The sequence below is a fragment of the Gossypium hirsutum genome, chromosome A07 (assembly GCF_007990345.1).
Source record: "Gossypium hirsutum isolate 1008001.06 chromosome A07, Gossypium_hirsutum_v2.1, whole genome shotgun sequence".
NCBI lineage: Eukaryota > Viridiplantae > Streptophyta > Magnoliopsida > Malvales > Malvaceae > Gossypium > Gossypium hirsutum.
The window spans coordinates 23,335,427-23,363,189 of record NC_053430.1 but is presented as its reverse complement, the minus strand read 5'-3'; the positions used below and the strand labels follow the sequence as shown (position 1 = coordinate 23,363,189).

Genomic DNA, 27,763 nt, shown 5'->3' with positions numbered 1-27,763 from the left:
TGTAATTTTTTTAGCTGGTAATTGATAAAATGGAGTCCAAATTATCGTTGTGGAAATCAAAATTGTTGGGACAAAGAGGGAAGTTAACCTTGATAAAATCATGCTTTCTAGTGTATCTATTTATCAATTATCATGTTTCCGAGCCCCATGGAAAACTTGTGATAGAATGGATCATATTATGAGAAATTTTTGGTGGATAGATGAAACAAATAAGAGAAAGTTACATTTTTTTATCAACTGGAACAAAATTTGCTCTAGCAAATCCACAAGTAGACTTGGGGTTAGGAATATGCAAGCAATGAACAAAACACTGTTGGCCAAAGTTGCTCGAAAAATTGTTAATGGAAATAGTTGACTCAAATAAAGAAACTTTGGTAAAAAAATTTGTACAATGGAAAACTTCCTTTAGACAGAGAAGAAATCAAGAGATTCATGGGCCTGAAAGAGCATTCTAATTGGAAAGGAGTTAATGAAAGAATATTTCATGACAAAATGAGAGTGAATGGAATACAGTCACTGGAGTGGCTCACAATCAGGTAAGTAATGAAAACTTGAGATGGCAAAACCTAACAATTCCAAAGCCACTGATTGAAGGACTTTCAAAACTAAAGTGGATACATACAAGTGATGGTGAATTTTCGATTAACTTGGCCTACTTTCAAGCCTTAATTGAGCAGGTAGAATTTTAGAACTTATACAACCAGAACGTTCCAAAAAAGATTTGAAATTCTCTTTGGTCCAATCAACTTCCATACAAGGTAATTCTATTCTTTTGGAAAATACTTAATGATGCCCTTCTGTGTATAGTGACAATCAATAGGAGAATTAACTCACTAGACACAACTTGAACTTTGTCAAAGATAATCGAAGGATGAAAAACACTTATTTTGGGAATGATCATTTGCTAGGGTAATCTGGTTTGGATCAAACTATAGCTTCCATACCTCTGATCTTAATTTGCAATCAATCAAATGATTAATACAAAATATACAACAGGCAAGGTTGGGTGATGCTTTCGTGAAACAAAAACTCGTTGGTTTAGCTATTTTTCTTTGGAAAATCTGGACTGCCAAGAATAAAGCTAAAATCCAGTTGTCATTAAGGAAGAATTATACATTCAACAAATCAATGAAGCATTCGAGGCAAATGAAGTTGTCACTGAGGAAGAAGCATATATTCAACAAATCAATGAAGCATTCAATGAAGGTAAGCTAATACAATTTTACAACAGAGAAGTTGGCGAGGAATTTTAAGAAACTAACAGTCTCCACTATTTTAAGGTTGGTCGGTCCAGAAAAGAAGATACAGTGCATGTGTTTTAGATATCAAAAACAGGTTTCACATTTGAGGCAGTCTCAAACATGAAATAATAGCATTTCAAGAAAATTAATGCTTTTAAGGATAGCGCTAGTTGAGCCACGGCCAACTAACTTCCATGCATGCAATATTGGCCCTGGCCTGACCCAAATTGGGCTTGGAACAGACCTTCAAAGAATCAGCTGTGCTGTCGATTCTTGAGCGCATTATTATGGTATTCATCTATCTATCTAAGCACCCCAACTACAATTATATCCATCTGGAAGCAACAAAACTTTGACAGAGTTCATTAAGAAGATTATGGTAAACACCGTGAAAAATATTCATCCTTTTAAACAAAACTGTTTCTAAAAGGCCAAAAGAAATCATATCAGGATCCTTCAAAACAAACCAAAAATACTGAATTAACAAATAAAGCCAACGTCTAATTCATTCTCCGAATTAGCTCATTGATGTAATTCTCACGATTGCCAGCGTCTCCTCCTTCAACATAGTGGTTTCTCTTCTTCTTCAGACCTCCCAAAGGTGCCTTGAGCTTGAAGGGCCAGAGGAAATTGTTGGCCTCCTTAAAATGAGGTCCCACAGTCATGATCTCATGGATGAGATCTTCCACACAGATGATGCCAAACTTGCCCAGAGCCTGTCACCAGCATAGCTTAGTAAATGTTCAGTATCTATGTTACTCAACTCAGTTGGATAAAAGTTTGTGTCCAACATGGGAATGCTCAATATTTTCCAAGTTATTTCCATATATCTGAAGAATCATAATGACAAGTTGGAGCAACATAGTTTAATACAAATATAAAAATCAGTGAATGAAAGAAGACACAGACCTGCTCCACGATTGCATTGTCTGTCAAAGCAGTTCTCTGTTTGTTCAACTTCCCAAAACCTCTTTTGTAAATCAATTCCCTCACACTCTTGAGATTAGGGTATCTACAAAGCATAGACAACTGAGAAATAAGGTATGGAAAGCATGTGTAACTACTAAATACAAAAGCCACGAAGCAGGAAGGTAAAAATATACCCGTAAGTCACATAAGGCTCGACCAGGTGAAGCATGTTCATTGTTGCCTTGTTCACTTTAAGAAAAACACCATTGAAAATCTGTAATGAATAGAAACCATGGATTTTGAGTTACACTATCCAAATGAAAAAATACACAGTTTCAAAAACCAGCAAATGTAATACCAATATTATATCAAAAGAACAGTTATTTCAATTAGATAACACATGTCACCCCTCAAAGGGAACACCTGCAACGTTGCAACAGAGAAATAGGAAATGCAGGAATAAATTCTCATAATCTGTATTCTCTTGGTATTGGAAAACATTTGGTAGGTTACCTGTCTCAAACGCAATAGCTGCAAGATCTTTCTTGTTCTCGGGTGCATGGCATTGATACTGAAAACAAGCATTAACATGTTACAATTTAGTAATTTATATTCATATACAAATATAATATCACAATAATCACATACCCACGGATTCGGATGATGAACAAGAGTTTAGCTTCTGGATCTACATAGAATCCTCCTTTCAACTTTGCCTCCCGCTTCAATTGAATCAGCTCTTTTTCCTGTCGGTTGTAGACCAGAAACAATAAGATTCCAAAGCTTTTAAGATTTGATAAAATCAAATTAAACAAAAACAAAATCAGAACAAATTTACCTGAGCCTCGTACTCCTTTGCATACTGCTTAGCCCTAGTGTAAATCAGCTTGCGGTTCTCGACTTTCTTCTTCTTTGCAACTTCAAGCTCCTGCTTTTTGGCAAGCTCCCATTCTTCAGCCCTCTTCTGTTTCTTCAAGAGTGACTCAGGAACCACAGCCTTAACTTCCTCATCCATTTCTAGTCCGCGGCATTATCAAATCAAAACCAATCAGAAAACAAACAAATTCTACATATCTAACAGTTCTAAAAAAAACCCTCGAAACATAAACAAAAAAATAGAAACAACGAAATGGGTTATCTAAATCAAGCTCTTTGATAGAAGAAAACTAGAAAATAAGTGCGAAGGAAAACCCATTTTCCTCTAATGAGCAATTAATTGTTAAAGAAATGGAAATTAAACACAGTACCTTGCCATTTCACTGACAATATAAAAAAACCAATACATATCCGTACAATTGATTGATAAATATTCAAGCAAAACAGAACAATTAACCAAAAATATTAGATTTTATTACATAGAAATTGCTGTTCCTTCATTACAGTTCTTGGAGGTTTGCCAGAAAGTGGAGCGGATGCTTACCTCAGTGAACTGCGGAGGTACTGAGATGCGGCAGATGAAGAGGATCTAGGGTTTGCGGAAATTTTTACAAACTAATATAGTGATTGATTTCCGGTCTCTAGGGTTTTTAGCTGATTGGATTTGGGCTTTTGTTTGAATGAAACTTGGATTGTTATAATGATCCAACCTAAAATGCGGCCCAATGCTTTTAAACAAAATCCTAGTTTCAGATAAATTTTTGGATATAATCTTTTTGTTATTTTCTTTCTCAAATCTATACTTATGCTTTTACTGCATTGGTGTACCTGAAATTACTAAAATATCATCTTAAATAAAAATTAAATTATATTTTTATGAGTGAAGTTTTTTTTTGTTTTTTATATAAATAAATCAATAAAAGTTTTATTTAACGATATTTAAATCCAAAATACATGCATGATAAATAATTAACTTTATCATTATAATAAAGCATCAAGTGATTTTTATGCGAATTTTTAAAAAATATTGTATTTATTTTATTAAGTTGATGCCATAGGTCAATCAAGTATTAATTCAATTATGAAATTACTTAAATACCCTTTCATGTACAAATTAAGTTACATTTTTATTAGGATGTTTTTAGCATTTTATATAATAAATCAATAAAAGTTTGATCATAATGAAATTTGAACCCGTAAGGCCATACATGATAAATAATTAAGTTTGTCATTATAGCCAAAGCATCATTTGGTTTTTATCTAAATTTTTAATAAATGTTTTTGTTTCGTACTTTACTTGTAACACCCCTCGCCTCATCCAATTGGGGTCAAACTACTACAAATTAAATTATCCAAGTTTTTCTTCCATTTCCTTATCATTTAAAAAAGTTTGTAGAAATTTTTAAAATGCCAATTCATCCCCCCTCTTCGTGTTTTCGAACCTAACAAAATCTTTAAAATATATAAAAATGCTAAGTTATATACATATTTTTTAAAAATTCCAAAATGACAAAATTGAGAAGTTGAACAAGTAAATTATCAAATCAAGTCTATCATATTAATTATCTTGTTTTTTCTCTCTTTTTTTTTTTGTTGAAAGAGTTTTGATACATATATATGTGGTATTTGTGTTCCTTAACTTGGAATTTAGTCATATTGTCAACAAGATTTCAATATGGTCAATTTAATTTTAAATTTAATTTAAATAAATTTATTCAACTCAACTTGATTCGATTCAAAAAAAATTAAATCAACTTAAGATGATAAAATAAGACTTACCAACTCAATTAACTCAAAAAAATCTCACTTGATTAAGCTCAATTTAATCGAATGCTCACCCCTAATATGATGTATCTCGCTTGCTTGCTTTGTCAATCACATTAGCAAAATTTAACAATCAAACTTAATAAATGTTAACGAGTGATTAATCGATTCAACTTTTTGAACTTTAAAATCTCAATTTGATGCAATTTTTTTATGAGGTCTTAATTTTTTATTTTTAACTATAAGAATTTTCTTAAAATCGGTAATTACACACCACGGATTAAACTTAAATCTCCAGTTATAAGTTGCTAGAGAATCAAAAAGTCAACAGATTTTTTTAAAAAAAAAAATAAAGTCTTTATATATATATATATATATATATAGCTTGTATTTGAAAAAAATCGAATCTTTGTGTTGTTGAAAAATAAAATTCACCTCCTTAGAAATCAAAAACGATCTTTAATTTTCATCTTTTCAAATAGAATTTTTATCACCGTCTCATCCTTTGAATTTCATTGGTGAGAAAGTAACAATCTTGTCTAATGTGGGGGTATTCAAATCCATTAAAGCCCCTAAATTATAAAACACTACAAGTTTTCAAAAAAAAAAGCATTTTTAAATCAAATATAAATTATTTTTTATTCTATATGCAATTGAGAAAAAAAAATGAAATTCCTAATGTTGTTTCTATGAAAGTATATTAAGATAGATTTTTTAATAAATTAGAAAGCTACGATTTTTTCTTGCGTGAGATATTTAAATATTCATGAAACATTAAATTTGTCAAAAGTTTATCCCTAAAATTAATTATTTTTTATTGATATGAGATTTAAAAGTATATTTTTTTGAATTGGGTTTTATGTATTTATATTAATTTTTTAACTATTGTGCATATTTGATAAAGGATTCTTTATAAAAGCATTTATGATATAAACTATTCATTAATTAATTAAACATGAGAATAATTTTTAAAAAGTTTTTATCTTTTAATTGAAAATATTTAATAAATGTAGAAAACCATATATGCATTAGTGTGAAGTACCATGCTATTAATTTTGTTATATTAGTTGTGTTATTTATAAAATAATGATAATAATCGTATTAAGTTTATTATCTATACTATTAATAAAATTTTTTTATTGACTTTGTATCACAGATTAATCCCGTACTAACTTAGTTAAGAAATTAAAGAAATGTCATTCCTTTATTAAAATAAACCATATTATTTGAGGGTATATTCATCTTTTTATTTTAACAAAAATTAAGAAAAATATACATATAATGATATCTGAGTCCGAGCCAATTAGAGTAGTAAAACCTTAAATTTATCACTCAATCAAAGCTGTATTTTGATTTTTTTTAATATGCACAAATTATTATCTCCACGAGCTATATATTATTAATAATGTTATTAATTGAATTGGTGTCACAAGTCAACTCGACACCAACTCATTATTGATGAAAAAAACCATAATAAATAATTGTAGTGCATTTAGTTATGTGTTTAAACTTCATTTTATCATAATTTAATCTAATTTTTTTTATGTTAATATCGTACATATCTCACATGGAAACTATATGTTTGATTGTTTATTGGATGTTATTTTTAAACATACATTTGTGTTTTAAATTTGTGGTTTCCACTCACATACGCGTGTAATAAGTTTCTAGTATTTAAGTAATTAGCTTAACATTGATTATTAATTTATAATTATTTCATGAGAATAGATAAATTAAATATACATTAAAAAGATAGGTGCCTAAAATTTAGTACCAGTACTTAATAAATGTTTGTAAAGTAATTAAAAAAGTATATATCAGCAACCAAAATATTCGCTCTAATTTAGGTATAAGTAAAGGGAGAACTCAAATTTATGAATTAAAGAAATTGTTAGAGTTGTTTTAAATTTTTTTTTTTAAGATTGAAAAATCGAAATAGTAATATTTGTTAGGAATAAAAATATCAAAAAAAATTCTTAGATAATTATTGATTAAAAATGTGTTTTTTATTATTAAATTTTAATATATAGCAATTATTAATTTTTTTCAAAATTAATTTCTTGAGCAGTAATAATATAAATCACCTTAATTATTATCCGTATATGATTTTAAAGATTAGTTTGTTAAATTTAGTTAATTGAGTGTAGTAAATTTCAGTTGAAAATTTATTATTTTATTAGAAATTGTAGATTAAAATGGGAAGGAAAACAATTTATGATTCTCTTCATATTACTTTAGATAATTAAATTGGAAGGGTATAACTATATTGTGTGTAACATAATATCAACAATTTATGGTGACAAATAACTAACATTGAATTATATTCCATAACTTTAATTTCAATTTTAAATAAATAACAATTCAACGTGATACTTTATTTTCATTTTTAAATAATAAATTTAAAATGTATAAGTATTTGTTGAATGTATCACACTTTAAACCATTTATTATATATTGATTTTTTTATACAATATAGATATCACATTTATTTAAAAATGTGTGATCACTGTTAAATTTAATGATTAATTTGATAAATATATATCTTTTATACAAAATCTGCTAAAGTATTAATCTTATAAAAAAATTATATAAATGAGTAAACTGGTGTAATTATATTTCAATAAAAAAATTGTCTAATTATAAATTTAAAATAAGAAATTAAAAATATTGACTTTTTAAAAATATTTTTTAGGTTAATGTTGTCATGAATATCTTATTAAGCGGATGTTTATCATGATAAACATAAAATTTTGATATACTTTAAATTCTAATAGTTATTAGAATCAGATCTCTATTTCTTTTATATTTTTTATCCCTATAAATAGAGACTTTGATGAAGCATTGTAATCATCCCTTTTAATTAATAAAGTTCATTACCTATTGCTTTCATATTTTCTTTGTTCTTTATTCTTTCTATCTCTCTTTATTTTATAACACATTATTAGCACGATTCTCAATTTTTTTTCTAAACCTACCTCGTTCTTATTTTTCATTTGATAACCCCTCCCAAAAAAAAAATTGAAACCCATACCTCAATTGTTTGCTATCCTTTTCTAATCCCTTATTGAATTATTTTATTTATTTTCCTAACCTAGCATTCAAATTGGTTGCTTGGCTACCCAAAATTGATGAAAAAAAAGGGATTCAAACTTGTGCAGCGATTTGCTTAAAGTTCTTGGAAGGAGTTGAATTTAATTTCTTTATCGACTTAAGAATACAAATGATCAACAAAATTTTGTTGGATCTGAAATCAATGGAGACATATGTCTTATTAATAGTGCTACAACACATAAGATACTCAAAGAGAAAATATTTTTCTCATTTAATAATAAGTGATGCTCATATTAATACAACCTCGAGTAGTTTAAAATTTATTGAAGGTTCCGGAAGAACAATTTTATTATTACTTAAAGGTACAAAATTTGTCATTGATAATGTTTTATTTTCCACTAAGTCTCAAAGAAATTTATTGAGTTTTAAAAATATTCGTATTAATGGATATCATATTGAGACAATGAATGAGAAAAATATTGAATATCTATATATTACAAAGGTTGAATATGAAAAGAAATATGTTTTGGAAAGACTACCTGCTTTTTCATCAAGTTTATATTATACACATATTAGTGAAATTGAGGCACACGTTACTACAAACCAGAAGTTTGTTGAACCACATATTTTTACTATTTGGCATGACCGGTTAGGCCATCCCAGATCTATTAGGATGCGAAAAATAATTGAGAATTCAATTGGACACCCATTAAAGAACCAAAACATTCTTGAATTCAAAGATTTCTCTTGTGATGCTTGTTCTCAAGGCAAACTGATTATTAGACCATCACCAGCTAAAGTTGAGGTTGAATCTCCCGCATTTTTAGAACGTATTCAAGGTGATATATGTGGGTGTATTCATCTACCATGTAGACCATTTAGATATTTTATGATATTGATAGATGCATCTAGTAGATGGTCACATGTATGTTTATTATCGACTCGCAACCTGACGTTTACGAGGCTACTTGCTCAAATAATTCGATTAAGAGTACAATTTCCAGATTATGCAATAAAAACTATCCGTCTTGATAATGCTGGTGAGTTTATATCTCAAGCTTTTAATGATTATTGCATGTCAATTGGGATAAAAGTTGAACATCCTGTAGCTCATGTTCACACACAAAATGGTTTAGTTGAATCGTTTATCAAACGTCTCTAACTAATAGTTTGGCTATTACTTATGAGAACAAAGCTCCCTATTACAGCTTTGGGATATGCTATTTTGCATACAGCAGCACTTATGCGCATCAGGCTAACAAGTTATAATAAATACTCCCCATTACAATTGGTTTTTGGTCAGGAGCCAAATATTTCTCATCTTAGAATTTTTGGATGTGCAATATATGTTCCAATTGCTCCAACACAACGAACAAATATAGGTCCTCAGAGGAGGTTGGGAATATATGTTGGTTATGAATCTCCTTCTATAATTAAGTAAGTTGAACCGGTAGCTGAAGATTTATTTACTGCACGATTTGTTGATTGTCACTTTAATGAAACAATATTCCCAACATTAGAGGGAGAGAAAATACAGTTGGTAAAAGAAATTACATGGAATGGATCATCATTATCTCAATTAGATCCTTGTACAAGTCAATGTGAACAAAAAGTTCAAAAGATCATACATTTGCAAAACATTGCCAATCAACTGCCAGATTCATTTACTGACCTAAAGAGAATTACAAAATCTCACATACCAGCTGAAAATGCTACAATACTAATTGATATCCAAATAGGACAAACTATTAGTGCAAAAGAAAGTAATCAATGCCTGAAGCGTGGAAGACCGGTTGGTTTCAAAGATAAAAGTTCTCGTAAAAGGAAAGAAGCAAATACTTAAGGTGATTATATTATAGAGACAAATTCCCAAGAAGAGGCCAAAGATATAACTAATTATAATCATAAAACCCCAGAAGGGATTTAAGTACCTAAAAATGATGATAACGAAGAGATCTTGATACGTTATGTTAATTCGGGGAAAAGATGGAATCGGAAAAATATAGTTATCGACAACAATTTTGTATATAATTTTGCTATTGAAGTAGAAAAAGAAGATGATGATCCTAAGCCTAAATCTATTAATGATTATAGAAATAGAAAAGATTTCCCAAAGTAGAGAGATGCAATTTAAGCATAATTGAATTCACTTTCTAAACGTGAGGATTTTGGACCTGTAGTCCAAACTCTTAAAGGTGTAAAGCCGGTAGGATATAAATGGGTATTTGTGCAAAAACGAAATGAAAAAAATGAAGTCATAAATATAAAGCATAACTTGTAGCACAATGATTTTCGCAAAGACCCGACATTGATTATGAAGAGACATATTCTCCTGTGGTGGATGAAATCACGTTTAGATATCTTATTATTCTTGCAGTACATGAAAAACTTGACGTGCATCTAATGGATGTTGTTACATCCTATTTGTATGGCACACTTGATAGTGAAATTTATATGAAAATCCCTGAAAGATATAGAGTTTCTCGGGAAAATTGTTCAATTAGATTAAAGAAAATTTTATATGGATTAAAATAATCTAGACGTATCTGGTACAATCGTCTTAGTGAATACTTGTTAAAAGAAGGTTACAAAAATGATCCAATTTGTCCATGTGTCTTTATAAAAAGGTTTGGATCAAATTTTGTGATAATTGTTATTTATGTTGATGATCTAAATATTATTAGAACTCCTGAAGAGCTCCAAAATACAGTAAATTGTTTAAAGAAAGAATTTGAGAAGAAAGATCTTCAAAAAATAAAGTTTTTTCTTGGCTTACAAATCGAGCATTTAAAAGATAGAATTCATGTTCATCAATTAACTAATACGAAAAAAGATATTAAAGAAATTTTACATGGATAAAGCACACCCATTAAGTACTCCAATGATTGTACGATCATTAGATGTGAGTAAAGAAAAATTTCATCCTTACGAGATGGTGAAAAGTTTCTTGGTCCTGAAGTACTATATTTAAGTGCTATAAGGGCATTGGTGTATCTTGCAAACAACACAAGACCTGATATATCTTTCGCTGTAAACTTGTTAGCAAGATTCTGTTCTTCTCCAACATGTAGACATTGGAATGGAAATAAACATGTATTTAGATATCTCAGAGGGACTATTGATATGAGGTTATTTTATTCAAATGATTTAAAATCCCTATTAGTCAGCTATGCTGATGCTGTATACTTATCGGATCTATATAAAGGTAGATCTCAAATAGGATATTTATTTACATGTGGAGATATTACTATATCATGGCGTTCAACTAAGCAAACATTAGCTGCTGCTTCTTCAAATCATGCAGAAATAATTGTAATGCATGAGGCAAGTCGAAAGTGTGTTGGGCTAAGGTTATTGACCCAACATATCCAGAAAATATGTAATTTGCTTTTACAGGAAAAGATGTCAACTATCTTATATGAAGATAATGCAGCATGGATCGCTCAATTGAAAGGTGGCTATATCAAAGATGACAGAACAAAATATATTTCACCAAAATTATTCTTCACCCATGATCTTGAAAAAAGAGGTAATATAAATGTTCAACAAATTCATTCTAGTCAGAATTTAGCAGATTGTTTTACTAAGGCATTGCCAACTTTAACATTTAAAAGACTATTACACAAGATTGGAATGCGTCGACTCAAAGATGTAATGTAAAGTTGCTATCATGGGAGTCTAAAAACAAGTTATACTATTTCCCTTTAATCAATTAAAGGTTTTGTCCCATTATTTTTAACAAGAAGATTGTGTACTCATTTTCCTTCCTTAGGTCCTTGATAAAGCATTGTAATCATCCTTTATAACAAATGTTAATTTTTACATGTTTCATACTTAGGGTGCGTTTGTTTACCAGGAAAATATTTTCCTGATTTTCCAGTGTTTGGTTGCTTGAAAACATTTTCCATTTGGAAAATGATTTCCAAGACACGGGTAAAATGTCTTACGTTTTAAGGAAATTGTCTTACCAATTTCATTTCTGTAAGACATTTTCGAGTCCCTCCATCTAGGTAAAAATCTCTCCTTATTCCTTTATTCATTTCTTTTACTTCTTATGTTCTTCATTTTCTAGTCCGTCGCATATATCATTTTCTCAGGCTGTTGTTTCATTTCCTCTGTTTCTTTCTTTCTCAGGATTATACCATTTCTCTTCGTTGGGTCTTGGCTTAAGGTATGAACAAAAGCTCTTTTTTTCTTCTTGTTCCTTACTTCTCTAAAGATTTTATGCCTGAAATTTTATTCTTTCCTCTATTTCTTTAGCTAGGGAAGAAACTTGAATGATTTAGGGATTCTCAAACTCAAATTTTTAGAAAAGAGAAATACCGAAAATAATCTAGAAATTGAAATCGATCGATTTCAAAAATCTCTAATCTTTGTTCTTTTCATTGTTGATAAAAATAAAATGATAAAAATAAAATTCTAGGGGTTTGGTTTGGTACCTGAGAGCCCCAACCAATAACACCAATCTTGAAATTGAGAGATATGTGGGTTTGAGAGGCCATAGCTGAGTCGCAGCAATTATGAGTAGTCAGTGTGGTTAGTTTGAGAGGACTGAAAGGATCTTGAAATGGTCATCAAAAAACCTAGATTAAAGTTTTTAATGAAACTGAGAGAGAGGGAGTAGTGAAGTAAGTAACCTAGATTTTAATTACTGGACATTTTTATGAATGAATGTGCTTATTTCGGTTATGAATGCTGGTGATCTGTTTTGTAATTGCCTTTTCTCTTGGTTTTTGATTTAACATAGTAGTTTTCTATTTGATTGCTGAGAAAGTGAAAGAAAATAAAGGAAACTGTTGGTTTTTGTTCTTTTTTGAAAGGTTCAAGCTTGATAGGCTTCCAAAAGAATATTTTGCTTCTCATGGTCGTTTTTCAGCTGCAAATAAGCAGGTCTAATGACTTGTTCATGAATTTGGAAGTGTTGCTTTATTAAAATAAGAAAAAAAGTAATTAGTAAGTAAATAAATCAAACCTGTAAATATTCTAGTTGATTTCTTTGAGTTGGCTTTTGTCATTGCAAAATCAAATCTTGCGTAATATATCTATCAGTTTAGTCCAACCTTTATTGTTGCTTAGCTTAGCATTATGGCTACAGTTGTAAAAAAGTTTGGTCTAAAAAAAAGTGCATTTGGAAAATATTGCTTTGAAAAATTATGGTTTGGGAATTTTAAGCTTTTAGCATTGTTGTTAACTACTGCTATGAAAAGTTAAAATGTCAATTTTAAAAACATGGTGTTAGAAGAAAGACGAGACAAATGACGTTTTTTTTCATTTTTCTTTTTCAAAATCATATTTTCAAACAGCAACCATCAAAGTGCATCTTCTTGGTTTGGTTTAAAAAGTATTTTGTCGAAAGCTTTGGCTACTTTTTCCTGGTTTTTGATTGTCAACTGCTTATTGTATGCTTTCCAACAAGGTGAAAAGGGCTCATCCTTTGCAAGTTTAGGCAGCTGGTTTTGCTATTACTTTACTGAAGCAACAAGGTTTGGGCAGCTAGTTTTCCAACAAGGTTTGGGCAGTTGCAGCCTAGGAAATGGCTACTGGTTTTAAAAAATGTTGTAGTTAGTGATTGCATATTGATTATCTGTACACCCAAGGCAACACAAATTTTGATGCATTCTTTGATATTCTTTTTAATGCTTGGTATCTAAATCAAATTTCTCTGCAGATATTTGAGAAGAACCCTACCAAGATCAAGAATTATGGTATATTGCTCTACTACCAAAGCCGTACTGGTTATCATAACATGTACAAGTAATACCGTGACACTACTTTAAATGGAGCTATTGAACAGAAGTACACTGAGATGGCTTCTTGCAACAGAGTTCGGTTCCCATGTATCCAGATTATCAAGACTGCAACTATCCCAGCCAAGCTATGCAAGAGAGATAGCATCAAGCAGCTCCATAACTCCAAAATCAAGTTCCCATTGGTGTTCACTAAGGTAAGGTCGCCTACCAAGAAGCTGAAGACCACTTACAAGGCATCAAAGCCTAACTTGTTTAAGTTCTTTCATTGCAATGAAAAGAGAATTAATGTGGTTTATAGTTCTAAAATTTTTGGTAGTGAACATCTGTCAGTTTGTTGATTGGATATTGTTTTTTCATTTGAGTAGCCTAGGCCACATCTGACTGGTTGAAGTTGAATTTTCTTTAATTTACTATCACACATTGTTTACTTCAATGAGTTGGCTTGCAATGTTTGAACTTTATTGTCTAGGGTTTTTGTTTCTCAAAGGCAACTAGGACGCTTTAGTAAAAGAAATTGCTAACTTTATTTCACAAGTTTTCTAATAAATTTGATGGTGTATCATTTTTTGGGACTTGAATTTGGTAATTGATACCACATTTAGGGGTGAGCATTCGATCGAGTCGAGTCGGATCGAGTCAAAAAATTTCGAGTTAGTCGAGTTGACGAATCCTATTTTAGCAACCGAACTCAATTTGAATTTTTTCGAATCGGATCGAATCGAGTCAAAAAAATTTCGAGTCAAGTCGAGTCGAGTTAACGAATCCTATTATTTGTACTCAATGTTGCGCTTACATGAACTGATTATTTAACTAGAAAACGAAGTATAAAATTATTTAACAACATAAACGATATAATTATTTAACAACATAAACAATATAATGGTTTTGCCTTTTAACTTAATCAGTAAACATTTATCAAAACAAAATAGTTTTACCTTTTAACTTAATGGTTTTGACTTTTAACTTTTGAAAAGGTAAACATTTATCAAAATAACGTAGTTTTGCCTTTTCTTATTCAGATTTTCGGATAACTCGAATTATGTAATTCACATTCGAGTTAAACCGAAAAACTTATTTTTTTATTCGAGTTGACCCAAATAACTTGATTAACTCAAATAACTCGAACTATTTAATTTAAAATTTGAAAATTTTATCGAGTTTTTCGAACCGAATTAGATTTTGCTCACCCCTAACTACATTGGGGCTTGAATTTATTATTGATCCACTAAGTTAGGCAATTGTTCTTACATTGAGATTTGAACTAAGCAATTATTTTTGTTTTAAGGCTTGAATTTTTGTTTTGTCCAAGTTAAATCCCTAAACATGGCAATGGTTCCTATATAATGGTTTAAATTTTTTTTGTCTAACTTTTTTAGAGTAATATAAGAACTTGGCAACTTGTACATGCTTGATATTAAATATAAATTTATTAATATATATAATAAACTCAATTAAACAATGAAAAGATAATAAATTCTTAAATACATATTTGTTTAATTTAAAACAGCTTTTCCAAAAATTATTTTCAGGAAATCTGCCAAACAATAGAAAATATTTTACACAGATTCATCCAAATATCATAAAAGTAAATCATTTTCTAGAAATCATTTTCCGGAAAATATTTTATTGACAAACAAACGGACCCTTAATGTCAAAAGTTACTAGTGGAGGAGCTCCTTTAATCCATCTCAACCTAAGGGTTATTCAAATATTACCATTAGAAAATTTTAATTTATAAAATGTTTAGATAGGAAAGTGTTTTTTTTTTAAATAAAAAAGTTATAAATATGTTTTTAAAAGCCTTAATTCATAAATTAATATCTAAATTATAAATTTTTCCTTTTCTATATTTGAACTCTTTTTTTTTCCAAATTGATACTTCCTTTAGTCAAATTATTAAATCTATTTTATAATAAAATAAAATAAAATAAAATAAAACCTTGGTACCTCAACCTTTTCTTTTTCTTGTTAGAACCAAATATAAAAGAAATACGTAATACCAAGAACCAAACAGATATAGCCAATACTACTAATTTTCATTATTGAAAACCAATAGAACAAGGCTGGAATGCAAACGTAACGAGTAATACACACAAGCTTTTCACATATATTAAACTACACAAAACAGCACATAATCGCCAAACTTCGCTCTCTAGTATAAGGAGGCATTACCACATGACATAGTATCAAGTAGCATACCACCTTTACATCTCATGAACACCTTCCTCGTCTTCATCCTCGTATTCAAGTTCATCCTCAGCTGTTGCATCCTGATATTGTTGATATTCAGAAACAAGGTCATTCATGTTGCTCTCAGCCTCAGTGAATTCCATTTCATCCATCCCTTCACCAGTGTACCAGTGCAAGAAAGCCTTCCTCCTGAACATAGCAGTGAATTGCTCACTCACTCGCCTGAACATCTCCTGAATGGAGGTTGAGTTGCCAACAAAGGTAGATGCCATAGACAGGGCCCGAGGAGGAATATCACAAACACTGGACTTGACATTGTTTGGAATCCACTCAACGAAGTAGGATGAGTTCTTGTTTTGAACGTTAATCATTTGCTCATCAACCTCTTTGGTGCTCATCTTACCCCTGAACATGGCTGAGGCCGTGAGGTAACGACCATGTCGAGGGTCTGCAGCACACATCGTGTTCTTAGCATCCCACATCTGCTGAGTGAGTTCTGGGACAGTTAGAGAACGATACTGCTATGATCCCCGTGAGGTGAGAGGAGCAAATCCAACCATAAAAAAGTGGAGCCGAGGGAAAGGAATGAGGTTGACAGCAAGTTTCCGGAGGTCAGAATTGAGCTGGCCAGGGAACCTAAGGCAGCATGTCACACCACTCATGGTTGCAGAGATTAGATGGTTCAAATCACCAACTGTTACAATCGACAAATGAAAGTTACTTTAGTAAATGACCTTGTGGCAATGTAGCATGGGAATAGACAATCATATACTAAAAAATGAAGTTGAACAATAGAAACTCACAGCTAGGAGTAGTTAACTTGAGAGTCCTGAAACAGATATCATACAAAGCTTCATTGTCCAACACCATACACTCATCCGCATTTTCGACAAGCTGATGAACAGAAAGGGTGGCATTATATGGCTCAACCACAGTATCTGAAACCTTTGGTGATGGGAAGACTGAGAACGTGAGCATCATTCTATGAGGGTATTCTTCTCTGATCTTAGAAATCAACAGAGTACCCATACCCGAACCAGTTCCCCCTCCAAGAGAGTGGCAAACTTGAAAACCTATTCACACAAACAAATAATCTTATATTTAACCAACGTTAATTCCTGTAAAAATCTAGAGCCTTTAGTGTTTAAATTTAAAAATTTCCCTTCAAAAATTAAAGATCTACATGGCAAACTTTATTTGCATCGCTACATTATCCATCACCAAAATATGTTTAGAATGCTCCATAAATGACTTTTGGTCTGTTAACATAATACTAATCCAATTTTGTTTTATTTTTCTTTTTATACAATCAAACGAACTGAGAACGTTAAACAGATACATAGAAAAAGTCTACAGCAATTCCATTGAAAGAATCAATATTAAATGAGAAAAAGATGTTAAAAACTAAGAAATTTATACCTTGGAGACAATCACAATTCTCAGCTTCCTTTCTGACAACATCAAGAACAGAGTCAATAAGCTCAGCTCCTTCAGTATAATGCCCCTTAGCCCAATTATTACCAGCTCCAGATTGGCCGAAGACAAAGTTATCGGGCCTAAAGATCTGACCATAAGGCCCGGTTCTCACACTATCCACGGTCCCGGGCTCAAGATCCATGAGCACGGCGCGTGGGACAAACCTTCCACAAGAAGCGTCATTGTAGTAAACATTAACGCGCTCCAATTGTAGACTGGAGTTTCCGGTGTAACGTCCGGTAGGGTCAATGCCGTGCTCGTCGCAAACCACTTCCCAGAACTTGGATCCGATCTGGTTCCCGCATTGCCCGCCTTGTACGTGAAGGATTTCCCTCATTTTTCGTTTGAAAACTTGTTAAATCCCTGCGAAAATCAAGAAATGGTAACTAAAAATTCAAAAAAAGAATAATCTAGTAACAAAGAAAAAACAAATCTAGTGATTGAAATCATACGGCGGGACGAATGCGGGTAGAGACGGAGGGATGGTGATTTATTTGGGGAGATATCATGCGAGGATTTATATTAAGGGGGAGAGGGCAATTTGGTCTCTTCATATCCAACATCTCCTATTCACAAAAACAAAACTATTTTCCAATTTGGATATATACCCAATTTGAAAAGTTAATAACATATTAAAGATAATTTTTTATTTTATTTTATTTTGCTTTAGGTATTAATCTATTAAAGATAAAAAAAAATTATTACTTTTTTTTACTACCAACTTTTTTGTTATATCAATTGATGCTTAGAAATTTATTTTTTTATTTTATTTTCGATATACACATTTAATTAACTATATAATATATTGTTTACATATTATATTTATCTTTTTATGTTTTATCATTTCTATATTAATTGAAATTTCAATTGTATTATAGTATTCTTTGCAAAACAAATTTTATATAGGTAGGATTTTATATATGCATTGTTATATTTAGAAAAATATATGTAAAATAATTTTGAAATAATTTTATATCCAATTAAAATATTATTAAATATTAAATCCAAAAATCTATTATTAATTAAGTTTATTGTAAAATATTAAATACATGAATATTATTTTTATTTAATAAAGGTAAATTTGTAAATTACAATTATATTCTTAATAAAATAATTAGTGAATCAAACCTGATAATTAGATTTTCTTGATATTTTAATCAATACTTTTCAATGTATATCAAACATTGCAAAATAACTTTTTCAACAATCGCATTATCAGTAATCACATTTTATTGGAATCATTGTTGGTTCTGGTGTTTTAAGTGTAGTATTTTCGTCAATATACACTTGTAATTTTTTTGAATATATTGGTTAATAAAACAAATTCATTGATTACATTAACGTGCTTTGTATAAATGTCCTCACATGGTTTTTGCACGCAAAGCAAAATAGGAGTAAATATTGCTCATTGGTTGTCAAATGTTTAACTAATACTAAGCGGTATTACGTGGTCAAATCGTAGTACGGAAAGACAACTTGTATTAGTAGAAAAACTTAAACATGTCTTTAGTCTAATCAGAAATGAGCAAATCGATTGAAAGACTAATATGTCGTCTATCCAGTTCAATTGGAGAGATGTCTTGCCTTGGGCATCGGAGCGGATGACTCCCAAAAAATGGAGACATAGATGTAATTAATTGGACTGACAATACATCAGATAGGACCGAAGTAGAATAAATTTTGAATCCGTTTATGGATTTATTCACTTGTGACGTTCATAGTGTGACGTACCTAAATCCTAAGTGGATGACGGACTATGTATGCATAACTCGTACACTTTGATGCAAGTAAAAGCCTGAGTTCAAATAAATAAGGAACCAAAAGCCGGTGCGCTGGATGTACGATTTTTGTAGTATATAGTCATTCACAATAGTGGAATTCATACCCCAGAACATGGATAAATGATTTCCTCTAATTCACATTCATGGTTGATGAAAAGTAAACATGGCCACATGTCATCAATCTTTGTAATGGATAACTTGATTACTAATTGATATTGATTGATTTTTCATGAAAGAAGATGTAATGGTTACTATGAGATAAAATAGGATCATATTGGGAGAACGAATATTATCCCAAAGAGGCCAAGGATATCCTATAAGGGTAATACACTAATGACAATGTCATTAGACATTGTAATAGTATGTCGTTGTGGAGAACTTGATCACGATACTATAGTGGAATGACTTCGTGACTAAATAAATTTATAATTAATATGCGAAAAGCTGGAACTTAATTATAAATCATTTGAGCCTCAACTACATATGTCCAATCGATCCCTCCGCTAGCTCGTTGAAACTATAAATGAATTGTGTGTTTAAATAAAAATGAATGGAATGATTAGAAAAAAGAGAAATGGGAAACATTCAAGAATGATTATAGTTTTCTCTAAAATGGAGAAATTGAATCATTTGGAAATGAATGTAGGTTTCTAAAAATGGAAATAAAAATGAAAATGAAAACTTGCAGCACATATAAGATTACTTAAAAAATGATGAAAAAACGAGTTTATATTTTTGAACTGTTTTAAAGCCTGAAAATGAAAATAAATCATTCGATCATAATGAACATGTTGAGTTGTGACATATTGAATGAATTTTCTCGAAATTTTGGTGTTAAGTCTTTTTCTTTTTGGAATAATTTTGGTTCTCAACTTTAAATTTTAGTCAAATTGTTATTTTTAGACGAAAAAGTTGACTAAACAAATAAAATTTTAACGATACTGAAATGACTCGTATAGTATGCTAGATGTACATCATATAAATAAAAAAACATAAAATATTAAAAATGACTATTTCTTGAATAAAAAATTTAAATTATAAAATAAAATTAATTTAAAATTTTAATATGAACTTTTCAAGTGAGTCTAAATTAAAATTGAATAAAAAGAATGATTATAACCAAGCTCCACCTATGAATAGTTTTATTTAACAGTCCAATTATTCTCACCATTAGAGAGAGTGAAAAAAAAAAGAAAAAAGGAGAAAGCATACTTGTTGAAAGCTAGATAAGCCAGAAAGAATCGAAATTAGGGGATAATATGATTTGGATGAAAATTTACAATGTTAATTAAATTTTATATGCCATGTGAAAAGGTCAGTCCATTATTTGCCGTGAACATGAATGCCATGTGCCTTAAGGGTGCTATAATTGAACAAATCCAAAGACAAAGCTACGAGGGGCACATGTTTTCAAACATGCCTACACCATTTATCTCCATCTTATACTAATATTCTTGAGATACTCAAGTTTGGGTCAAACCCAAAATAATGCTTTTTTAAGGAAAATAAATAAGTAATTTACATTATCATTTAAGTCTTTAATTGAGTTGTGTTACAAATTAATTTAGTATTAAATAAATTAGAAAAATTAAGAAAATATTCTTCTAGACTTTAGTTTTTTTTATTTTTTAAAAAAATTAATAAAATATTTGCAAGTGGTGGAATTTAAACTTTTGTTATTTACATTTATCAAATATTAATTTTACTACTTAACTAAAGCCTTATTTTAATATAATATTTACATTTTAACTATATTATGCATACTTTACTACCTTCATTAATTTTATATCTATGCTATTATTTAAGCCCTTGACTGAGTTGTTGTCACGAGTCAATCAGATGCCAACTTGTTAGGTAAGTTACAAAAATGTCTTTTCGTATTTGAAATAAGTTATATTGTTCGATAGTACTTTAGTCTTTTACTTTTTTGAAAGTCAATAAAAAATTTACATGTGATGGGATTTAAATTTACCACTGAACCGAGGTTTTATTTTAATGTGATATTTATATGCTAATTGTATTTGTGTTTTAAATATGCAATTTTCACATGCATACGTATATGATAAATTTTTTAGTATTGATAATGATGTCGATTGAGTTGGTGTCACAAGTCAACTTGACAATAACTCAAGATTGATGACAACACTATAATAAATAATTGTAGTGCATTTAACATTCTTAATATGATATATTTATGTGTTTAAATTTCATTTTACACACAATTGAATATATATATTTTTATTTTAATATCTTATATATTTCATGTGTTGTTATTAATTAGTTTCAAAGTGATGTTTCATTATTTATAGTATATTATTTTAAAACTAATATCTATGTTTTAAATACGGGGTTTCCATATACATACATGTGTGATAAAATTTCTAGTATGATTTAAAATTTTTTAATTCAATATCTTATTTAAAAGGATGTTAAATGAAATACATCAGTTGAAAAAAAAAAGTACATCATATACTTTTGGTTAATTTCTATTGTTAGTCCCTATATTTTACATATATTATGGAATTAGTTTTTATACTTTAATTTGATCAATTTTAGTTATGAACCAAACAATAGTAGTTATATACATTTGGTTATATGCAATTACTAGTCTTATGCTATGCGTATAGTTGTAAATTTAATCCATATTCTTTAATAGAATCATTCTAAGCCCTTATACTTTTCAAATTTTAAAATTTCATTCTTGACGGAAATAATCGTCATTAATCCATTAATTGGACTTTTAGTAAGTAATATGTGGAAATAACTAATTAATATGGCATTACACGTGTGATAATGTATTTGTTGCGTCAAATTTTGGAAATAACAAAACTTAATGAATTTAATAGTTATTATTTGGTGAGGGTTAGAATTTTATAATTCAAAAGATGTAAGGATTAAAAAAATGGCCAAATTAAAGTACAAGAGCTAAATTCACAACTTTATTAAAGTAGAGGGACTAATAGTAGAATTTAACTTATATTTGTTTACATGAAATGTAATATGTATTTTTCCTAATAAAGAAACTATTTGGAATCCCAGTCCTTGCTTTTTTTTTTTTAAGTTTAGGATCCATTTATTCTATTTATCTATAATATATAAAAGGACTGACAAGAATATTATTTACTTTTCATCATATTATTTAATTAAGGGAAAATTATTAAAATAGTCACTTTTATTTACCTCATGTTACATTTTAGTCACTTATGTTTGAAATATTACATTTTAGTCACTTATGTTAATATGTTGTAACATTTTAGTTCTTGAGCCGTTAAGTGCCATTAACGGTGTAACGATAAGTGACATGGCATGTTAAGCAATCATTTCAAACAAAAATTTTAAGTTAATTTATACAATTGGTCCCTATATTTTTTTTGTTTCGAGAAATTTAATTTTTTCTTTCATGTTCTTTTAACTTTCCTTTTTATTTATTTATTTTCCATTCTATTATGCTTTTTCCTCTGTTTTCCTCCTTTCTCCATCTCTTTTAATGTAGTTTTTCTATATTTTTCATTCGTTAAAACTTTTTTATGTTTATGAAAAAATAAAAGACGAAAGTTGAAACCAAAATAAAACTTGCTTCGCATATTCTCACTCCACAATTACAAACCCCCATCGTCTATTATCGCTTTAAGGAACCAATTTGGACCTCTCAATGATCTAGTCCACAAACTCGCCTCACTCAAATACCTCACCAATCGTGACTTATGGTAGTTCACCTCAACAGAGTTTTCCCTTAACCTCCTAACCAACCCCCATGACCACCGTATCTATCTTACCTACAACATTCTCGCCCTCTCAGAACTACATTGTTTCACAGTTTTTTCAAACGAGTTCTATACTCTCAATGACTAAAACGATCATCATACGAAACTTACCCTCAACTTTACCTAAACCAGTTTGGTTCCATACTCCCTTTCTCTTTTTGAATCATCCATACTCGGCTTCCAATCAAGCTTGCTTGGGAATATCCAAGAAGGTTTAGATCAATTTTATCATTTGCTTAATTGTCTTCGTCAGAAAATAAAAGAAAAAGAAAGGAATAATCTATACGATTCTGTAAAAGTTTGGAAAAAATTGTTTTGAATATAAAGAATCCAACTTATGTTTAGATTTGATTAATGACATGGTTTTTTATGTTGATTAGTTAGATCCAATTTTAGTTTCAAAATTAGGTTATATTTAAAGCGAGATTTGATTAAGAATGATTGATATTCGGTTTGAAGTGAAATTCAATTTAGGAATCATGTGAAAGAAACAAGGTGTAACGACCCAAAATTCGTAAGTACCGGAAAAGTGTGTTATTGGGCCTCTGTCTTAGTAAAAGGGGTTCGTAAATAATTATTAGGAATAATTATAAGTCTATTAGTGTGTTTAATTAAGTTTTAATTAAGTGAAATTAGCTCAATTTAGAGTAATTAGTAAAAAGGACTAAATTAAATAAGGGGTAAAATTTGAATTATAGAGTAATAGAAAATAGAAAGGACTAAAATAGAAATTAAACCATTTATATGAAATGAGGCGGCACATATGCGTTAAAATCTAAGATTTTTGTTTTAATTATTTATATATAAATATATATATTATGTTAATTTATAGTATTATTAATTTATAACTTAAATAAGTAAATAAACCAAAACATGTCAATTGTATGGTTATAATTAAATATATGTGTAAAATACAAGAAAATATACTTGTAATATATTTGTATATTTTCTTAAATAATAAGTAAAAGATATATATTGATTATTATTATTTAATTGATATTATATTAGTGAATAAATTAATAAGTTGACAAATGTAGGATCATGAGATGATGCATGTGTAATAATATGTATAATACAATTGTAATAAAAGTATTATTTATTAAGTAGATATTTATTATTTATTATTAATAAGTTAAAGATATTTATTAGATAAATAATTAAAATTATAAGATTTTTGGTATGAAAAACAAATTAGATAATGACAGTTGTAATAATATGAATATATACATTTGTATTATAATTATGTATTTACTTAAATTTTAAATTAAAGATATTTATTAATTAAATATTGATATTATAAGATTTTTATTTGTTGAATAAATAAAAAAAACAAATAAATAGTAATAATAGTATACAAATGTACAAAGAAACATGTATACAAATGTATTAATTATATTGTTATTAAATAGATCTTTTATAATTATTAAATTAACTTAAATATAAATATAAAATAAACCACGAAAGTATAAATAAATAAATAAAAAACAAAACAAACAAAAAGAAACAGAATAGAAACAGAGAAAGCCATTTGAAAGTGGGAAAGAAAGAAGAAAGGGAAAACTGAGATTTTAAAGCTTGAAGTTTAATTGGTAAGTTTAATCAAGTCTTTTTCTTATAAATTTGATGTTTTTGGAATCCTAGAGTGAAATACTCTTGGATTTAAGTTGAAATTTTGAAAGTTAATAGATTTTTGAGTGGGGTTTATGTTGAACAAATGATGGAATTGGGGGTTTATTTGATAGAAATTTTGATTGGAATTAAATAAAGGATTGAATTGTAAACTAAGCTATAAGTTTTGAGTTTTTAGGGATTACATTGAAATAAATTAAAAATTATGAAAACATGATAAAAATTAAAGAGTTAAATGTGAGTTTGGCAAGAAATTGAGTAGTAAAAAGGTATGAATTGAGAAAGAAAAATATATAGGTTTAGTTAGGATTAAATTGGAATTAAAGTAAAAGTTAGATAAAAATTTCAGCAATTAAATTATGTTGTGTTAATGATTGTGAAATTATTTTAATTGTTTGTAGCTAATATTGAGCCTGAAGCATCGACCCAAAAAGGAAAAGAAAAGATCGTCAAAGATTAAATCCGAAGAGAATTCTAGTTTGTATCACTATAATTCAAACTTTATCATTATTATGTGTTTAATTTAATAATTATGTGTGGTAAGTATTAAAGGTAAGTGTTTAGTAAAATGATAAATTTATGATTGGGCATTGAAATTGAGACTGATACTGAACTGAATTATGGAATACTGAATATTGTTTTGAGTACTGAATTGAATTGTGAAGTTACTGAATATTGTTATGTATACTGCATTGAACTATGAAATTACTGAAGTAATGAATTACTGCAATATTGTGAAACTGAATGAAATAAGAAATTATATTTGATACCGAACTTAGATGGAAATTGTACTGAAAAGTGAATTAAATACACTATTAACTAGTCAGGCTAGTCGGATATGGTTGGCATGCCATAGGATATGGAAGAGTACTGGTTTTTGCCGGCTTACTGATCAGGCACTTATGTGCCAACTACTGTTACTGTTACTGTTACTGATTCGACACTTTATGTGTTGAATACTGTTACTGTTACTGTTACAGATTCAACACTTTGTGTGTTGAATACTGTTATTGTTACTGTTACTGTTAATGCTACCGTTACTGATTGCTGATTAGGTACTGTGTACCGTTAAGGCACAATGTGCCGTACTGGTGTGTTGGTTGGAACCCGTGTATCCGCCGAGTCCGAGTCAAGTTAATAGGGATAAATGAAATAAATTTACTGATAAAACTAAATTTGAATGATATGACATATGTGAAAGGTGATAATTGAAATAAAGAAATAAGAATGGTATATATATATTCAAATGATAACATAAAAAGATTGAATTGTTCATTAAGTGATGATAATTGTAATGTTAAAGTATGTGTGTGATTAAATATATTTAATTATAAATTGAATTATAGTGATACCACTGAGTATATGCATACTCAGCGTACGCAGGTTGTAGAAGTCAAGTACTGAACCAACATCTAAAGCCAGACCCGACTTTAGCAAACTTTTGGTGATGTATATTTTCTTTTGGTAATGTGGCATGTACATAGGATGTGTATAAAGGTTATTATGTTTTGAATATAAATGGTTAAAAATGTTAGTACTGCAAGCCTAAGAATTATAATGAAAAAAAAAGTTTATCCATTTCAATTTAATTAGTACGTTGATAAATTTAAAGTGATATTATATTGATTGAATTTGATTAGAAGGTATTTAGAATAGAAAATGAGTATGTGAAATGAGTTGGTTAAATTGGTTATATTTGAAATGGATACGGTTTAATTTGCAGGGGGTTTTATGTAAAAATAAGCAAAAATGCTGTCAAAGTTTATAAAAAAAAAATTTCAGAGTACTTGAACGTGTCCCGTTTCACTTTTAATACATGTTTTATACTTCAAGAGTTCATTATAGGGACTTAGTTATTAAATTATACTATGAATGTTATTTTATTTGTGAATATTCGTAAGTTGTCTGATTTGTCCGGTAATGCCTCGTAACCCTGTTCCGGCGACGATTCGGGGTTATGGGGTGTTACACAAGGACTTGGTTTATTTGGTGGACAAATAAAGGGGAAGAAGAAAAGTAAAATAAAGAAATAAAAAAATTAAATTATTCAAAAAAAAGTATAGGGACTAGTTTTAACAAATGAAAAAAATAAGGACCAATTTTATAATTCAACCTAAAATTTTCATTTGAAATGATGATTTAACGTGTCATGTCAGCCTATCGTTACACCGTTAACGTCAATTAACGCTTAGTGACTAAAATGTTATAGCACGACAACATAATTGACTAAATCGTAACATTTCAAACATAAGTGACTAAAATGTAACCTGAGACAAAAAAAAGTAACTATTTTAGTAGTTTATCCTTTAATTAATTTTAAAAATAATTATAAATTTTGAAATATTAAAATTGTATTTAAATAATTACGTTAAACTTGAAATAAAATGATATACAACAAAAAAGAGTACATATAAGAAAATTAAAACACTATATAACACAACAAATAAAATGAATATATATGGTTAATAAAACTAGCTCAATAATGTGGTTCAATCCTAAGAAATAAATAATTTAAATAATGTGAATTAATTCACAAGTGATTTTATAACCTAACTTGTTTACATATATAAATTCAAAAATAAAATCTAAGTATAAATCGAAAATAGAATGTGACTGGACATGAAGACTAATTATCTAAATATATAGTTTAAAAATAGAATAATTTTTTTAAATAATCATATTAAAAATGAATAACATAAAATATGCGACATGGATAACATTATATTTATAAAAATATAAAATATTTTTAGCAATGTAATATTTTTAGACTGAATTTGATCCTTTATCAGGTTTCTCATGGCTTAATGAGTAACATAATTGGATAAGAATTTTTATTTACCTATAACTATCCCAAAGATACCACATAGTAAGGGGATTCATTTCCGCACAAAACTATTCATCTTTAAGTCCCTCTACCTATTCGACTCTTGGCCTTAGAATGGGTGAACCGACCTTCTTTGTAATCGTCCCTTCTCTTTTTCATTCACTCTTTCCATCTTTCCACTTTTCCATCCAAACAAGCACATTAGTCTTAGAAATTTCATCTCTTGACTATTTTGATTTAACAATTGAAGTAGAGTGATAGCCGGTAATTTTATTTTCCTTACATACCTTAAGTGGTATTTTAAATTGGTCACATCAATAAAAATGTTCATTTTGAAGATGTAGAGTCATCCCAATTCAACTTCAATGGAAATAGTAGAAGGACTAAATTGTGGAAATTAAAAGTAGAGGAGATACATTTTAATTATGAAAAGAGCAGAGGGATTGGAAACCAAAATTTATTTGCCTGATTATCGTTCTATTTAAACACAAAGTAAATTCATTTTAAT

The 27,763-nt window shown here is 29.1% G+C and overlaps 3 protein-coding genes and 1 long non-coding RNA gene across 5 annotated transcripts; 1 reads left to right on the top strand and 3 right to left on the bottom strand.

The window, feature by feature from the left end:
• Positions 1 to 1,581: 1,581 nt before the first annotated feature.
• LOC107953238 (60S ribosomal protein L7-4) lies at positions 1,582 to 3,725 on the bottom strand. Of its 2 annotated transcripts, none has more exons than XM_016888477.2 (7): positions 3,571 to 3,725; positions 2,989 to 3,167; positions 2,799 to 2,896; positions 2,664 to 2,721; positions 2,345 to 2,424; positions 2,151 to 2,253; positions 1,582 to 1,957 (listed from the first exon to the last, which is right to left on the bottom strand). In XM_016888477.2, exons 2-7 carry the CDS (start codon positions 3,163 to 3,165, stop codon positions 1,742 to 1,744), a joined length of 732 nt encoding a protein of 243 aa, XP_016743966.1. In that variant the 5' UTR covers positions 3,166 to 3,167; positions 3,571 to 3,725; the 3' UTR covers positions 1,582 to 1,741. The 2 variants fall into 2 exon arrangements, with proteins under 2 accessions (XP_016743966.1, XP_040973723.1); XM_041117789.1 differs by having other exon boundaries at positions 3,506 to 3,687.
• Positions 3,726 to 11,859: 8,134 nt separating this feature from the next.
• On the top strand, positions 11,860 to 14,024 carry LOC107953237 (uncharacterized). The gene is made up of 2 exons (XR_001699130.2): positions 11,860 to 12,012; positions 13,510 to 14,024. It is a non-coding gene; the product is annotated as an uncharacterized lncRNA (long non-coding RNA).
• Positions 14,025 to 15,608: 1,584 nt separating this feature from the next.
• On the bottom strand, positions 15,609 to 17,831 carry LOC107953236 (tubulin beta-6 chain). Its single transcript, XM_041117788.1, has 4 exons — positions 17,710 to 17,831; positions 17,201 to 17,620; positions 16,585 to 16,854; positions 15,609 to 16,475 (listed from the first exon to the last, which is right to left on the bottom strand). Exons 2-4 carry the CDS (start codon positions 17,592 to 17,594, stop codon positions 16,303 to 16,305), a joined length of 837 nt encoding a protein of 278 aa, XP_040973722.1. The 5' UTR covers positions 17,595 to 17,620; positions 17,710 to 17,831; the 3' UTR covers positions 15,609 to 16,302.
• LOC121203683 (tubulin beta-1 chain-like) lies at positions 15,796 to 16,263 on the bottom strand. Its single transcript, XM_041074120.1, has one exon. The coding sequence runs from the start codon at positions 16,261 to 16,263 to the stop codon at positions 15,796 to 15,798; it is 468 nt and encodes a 155-aa protein (XP_040930054.1).
• Positions 17,832 to 27,763: the final 9,932 nt, after the last annotated feature.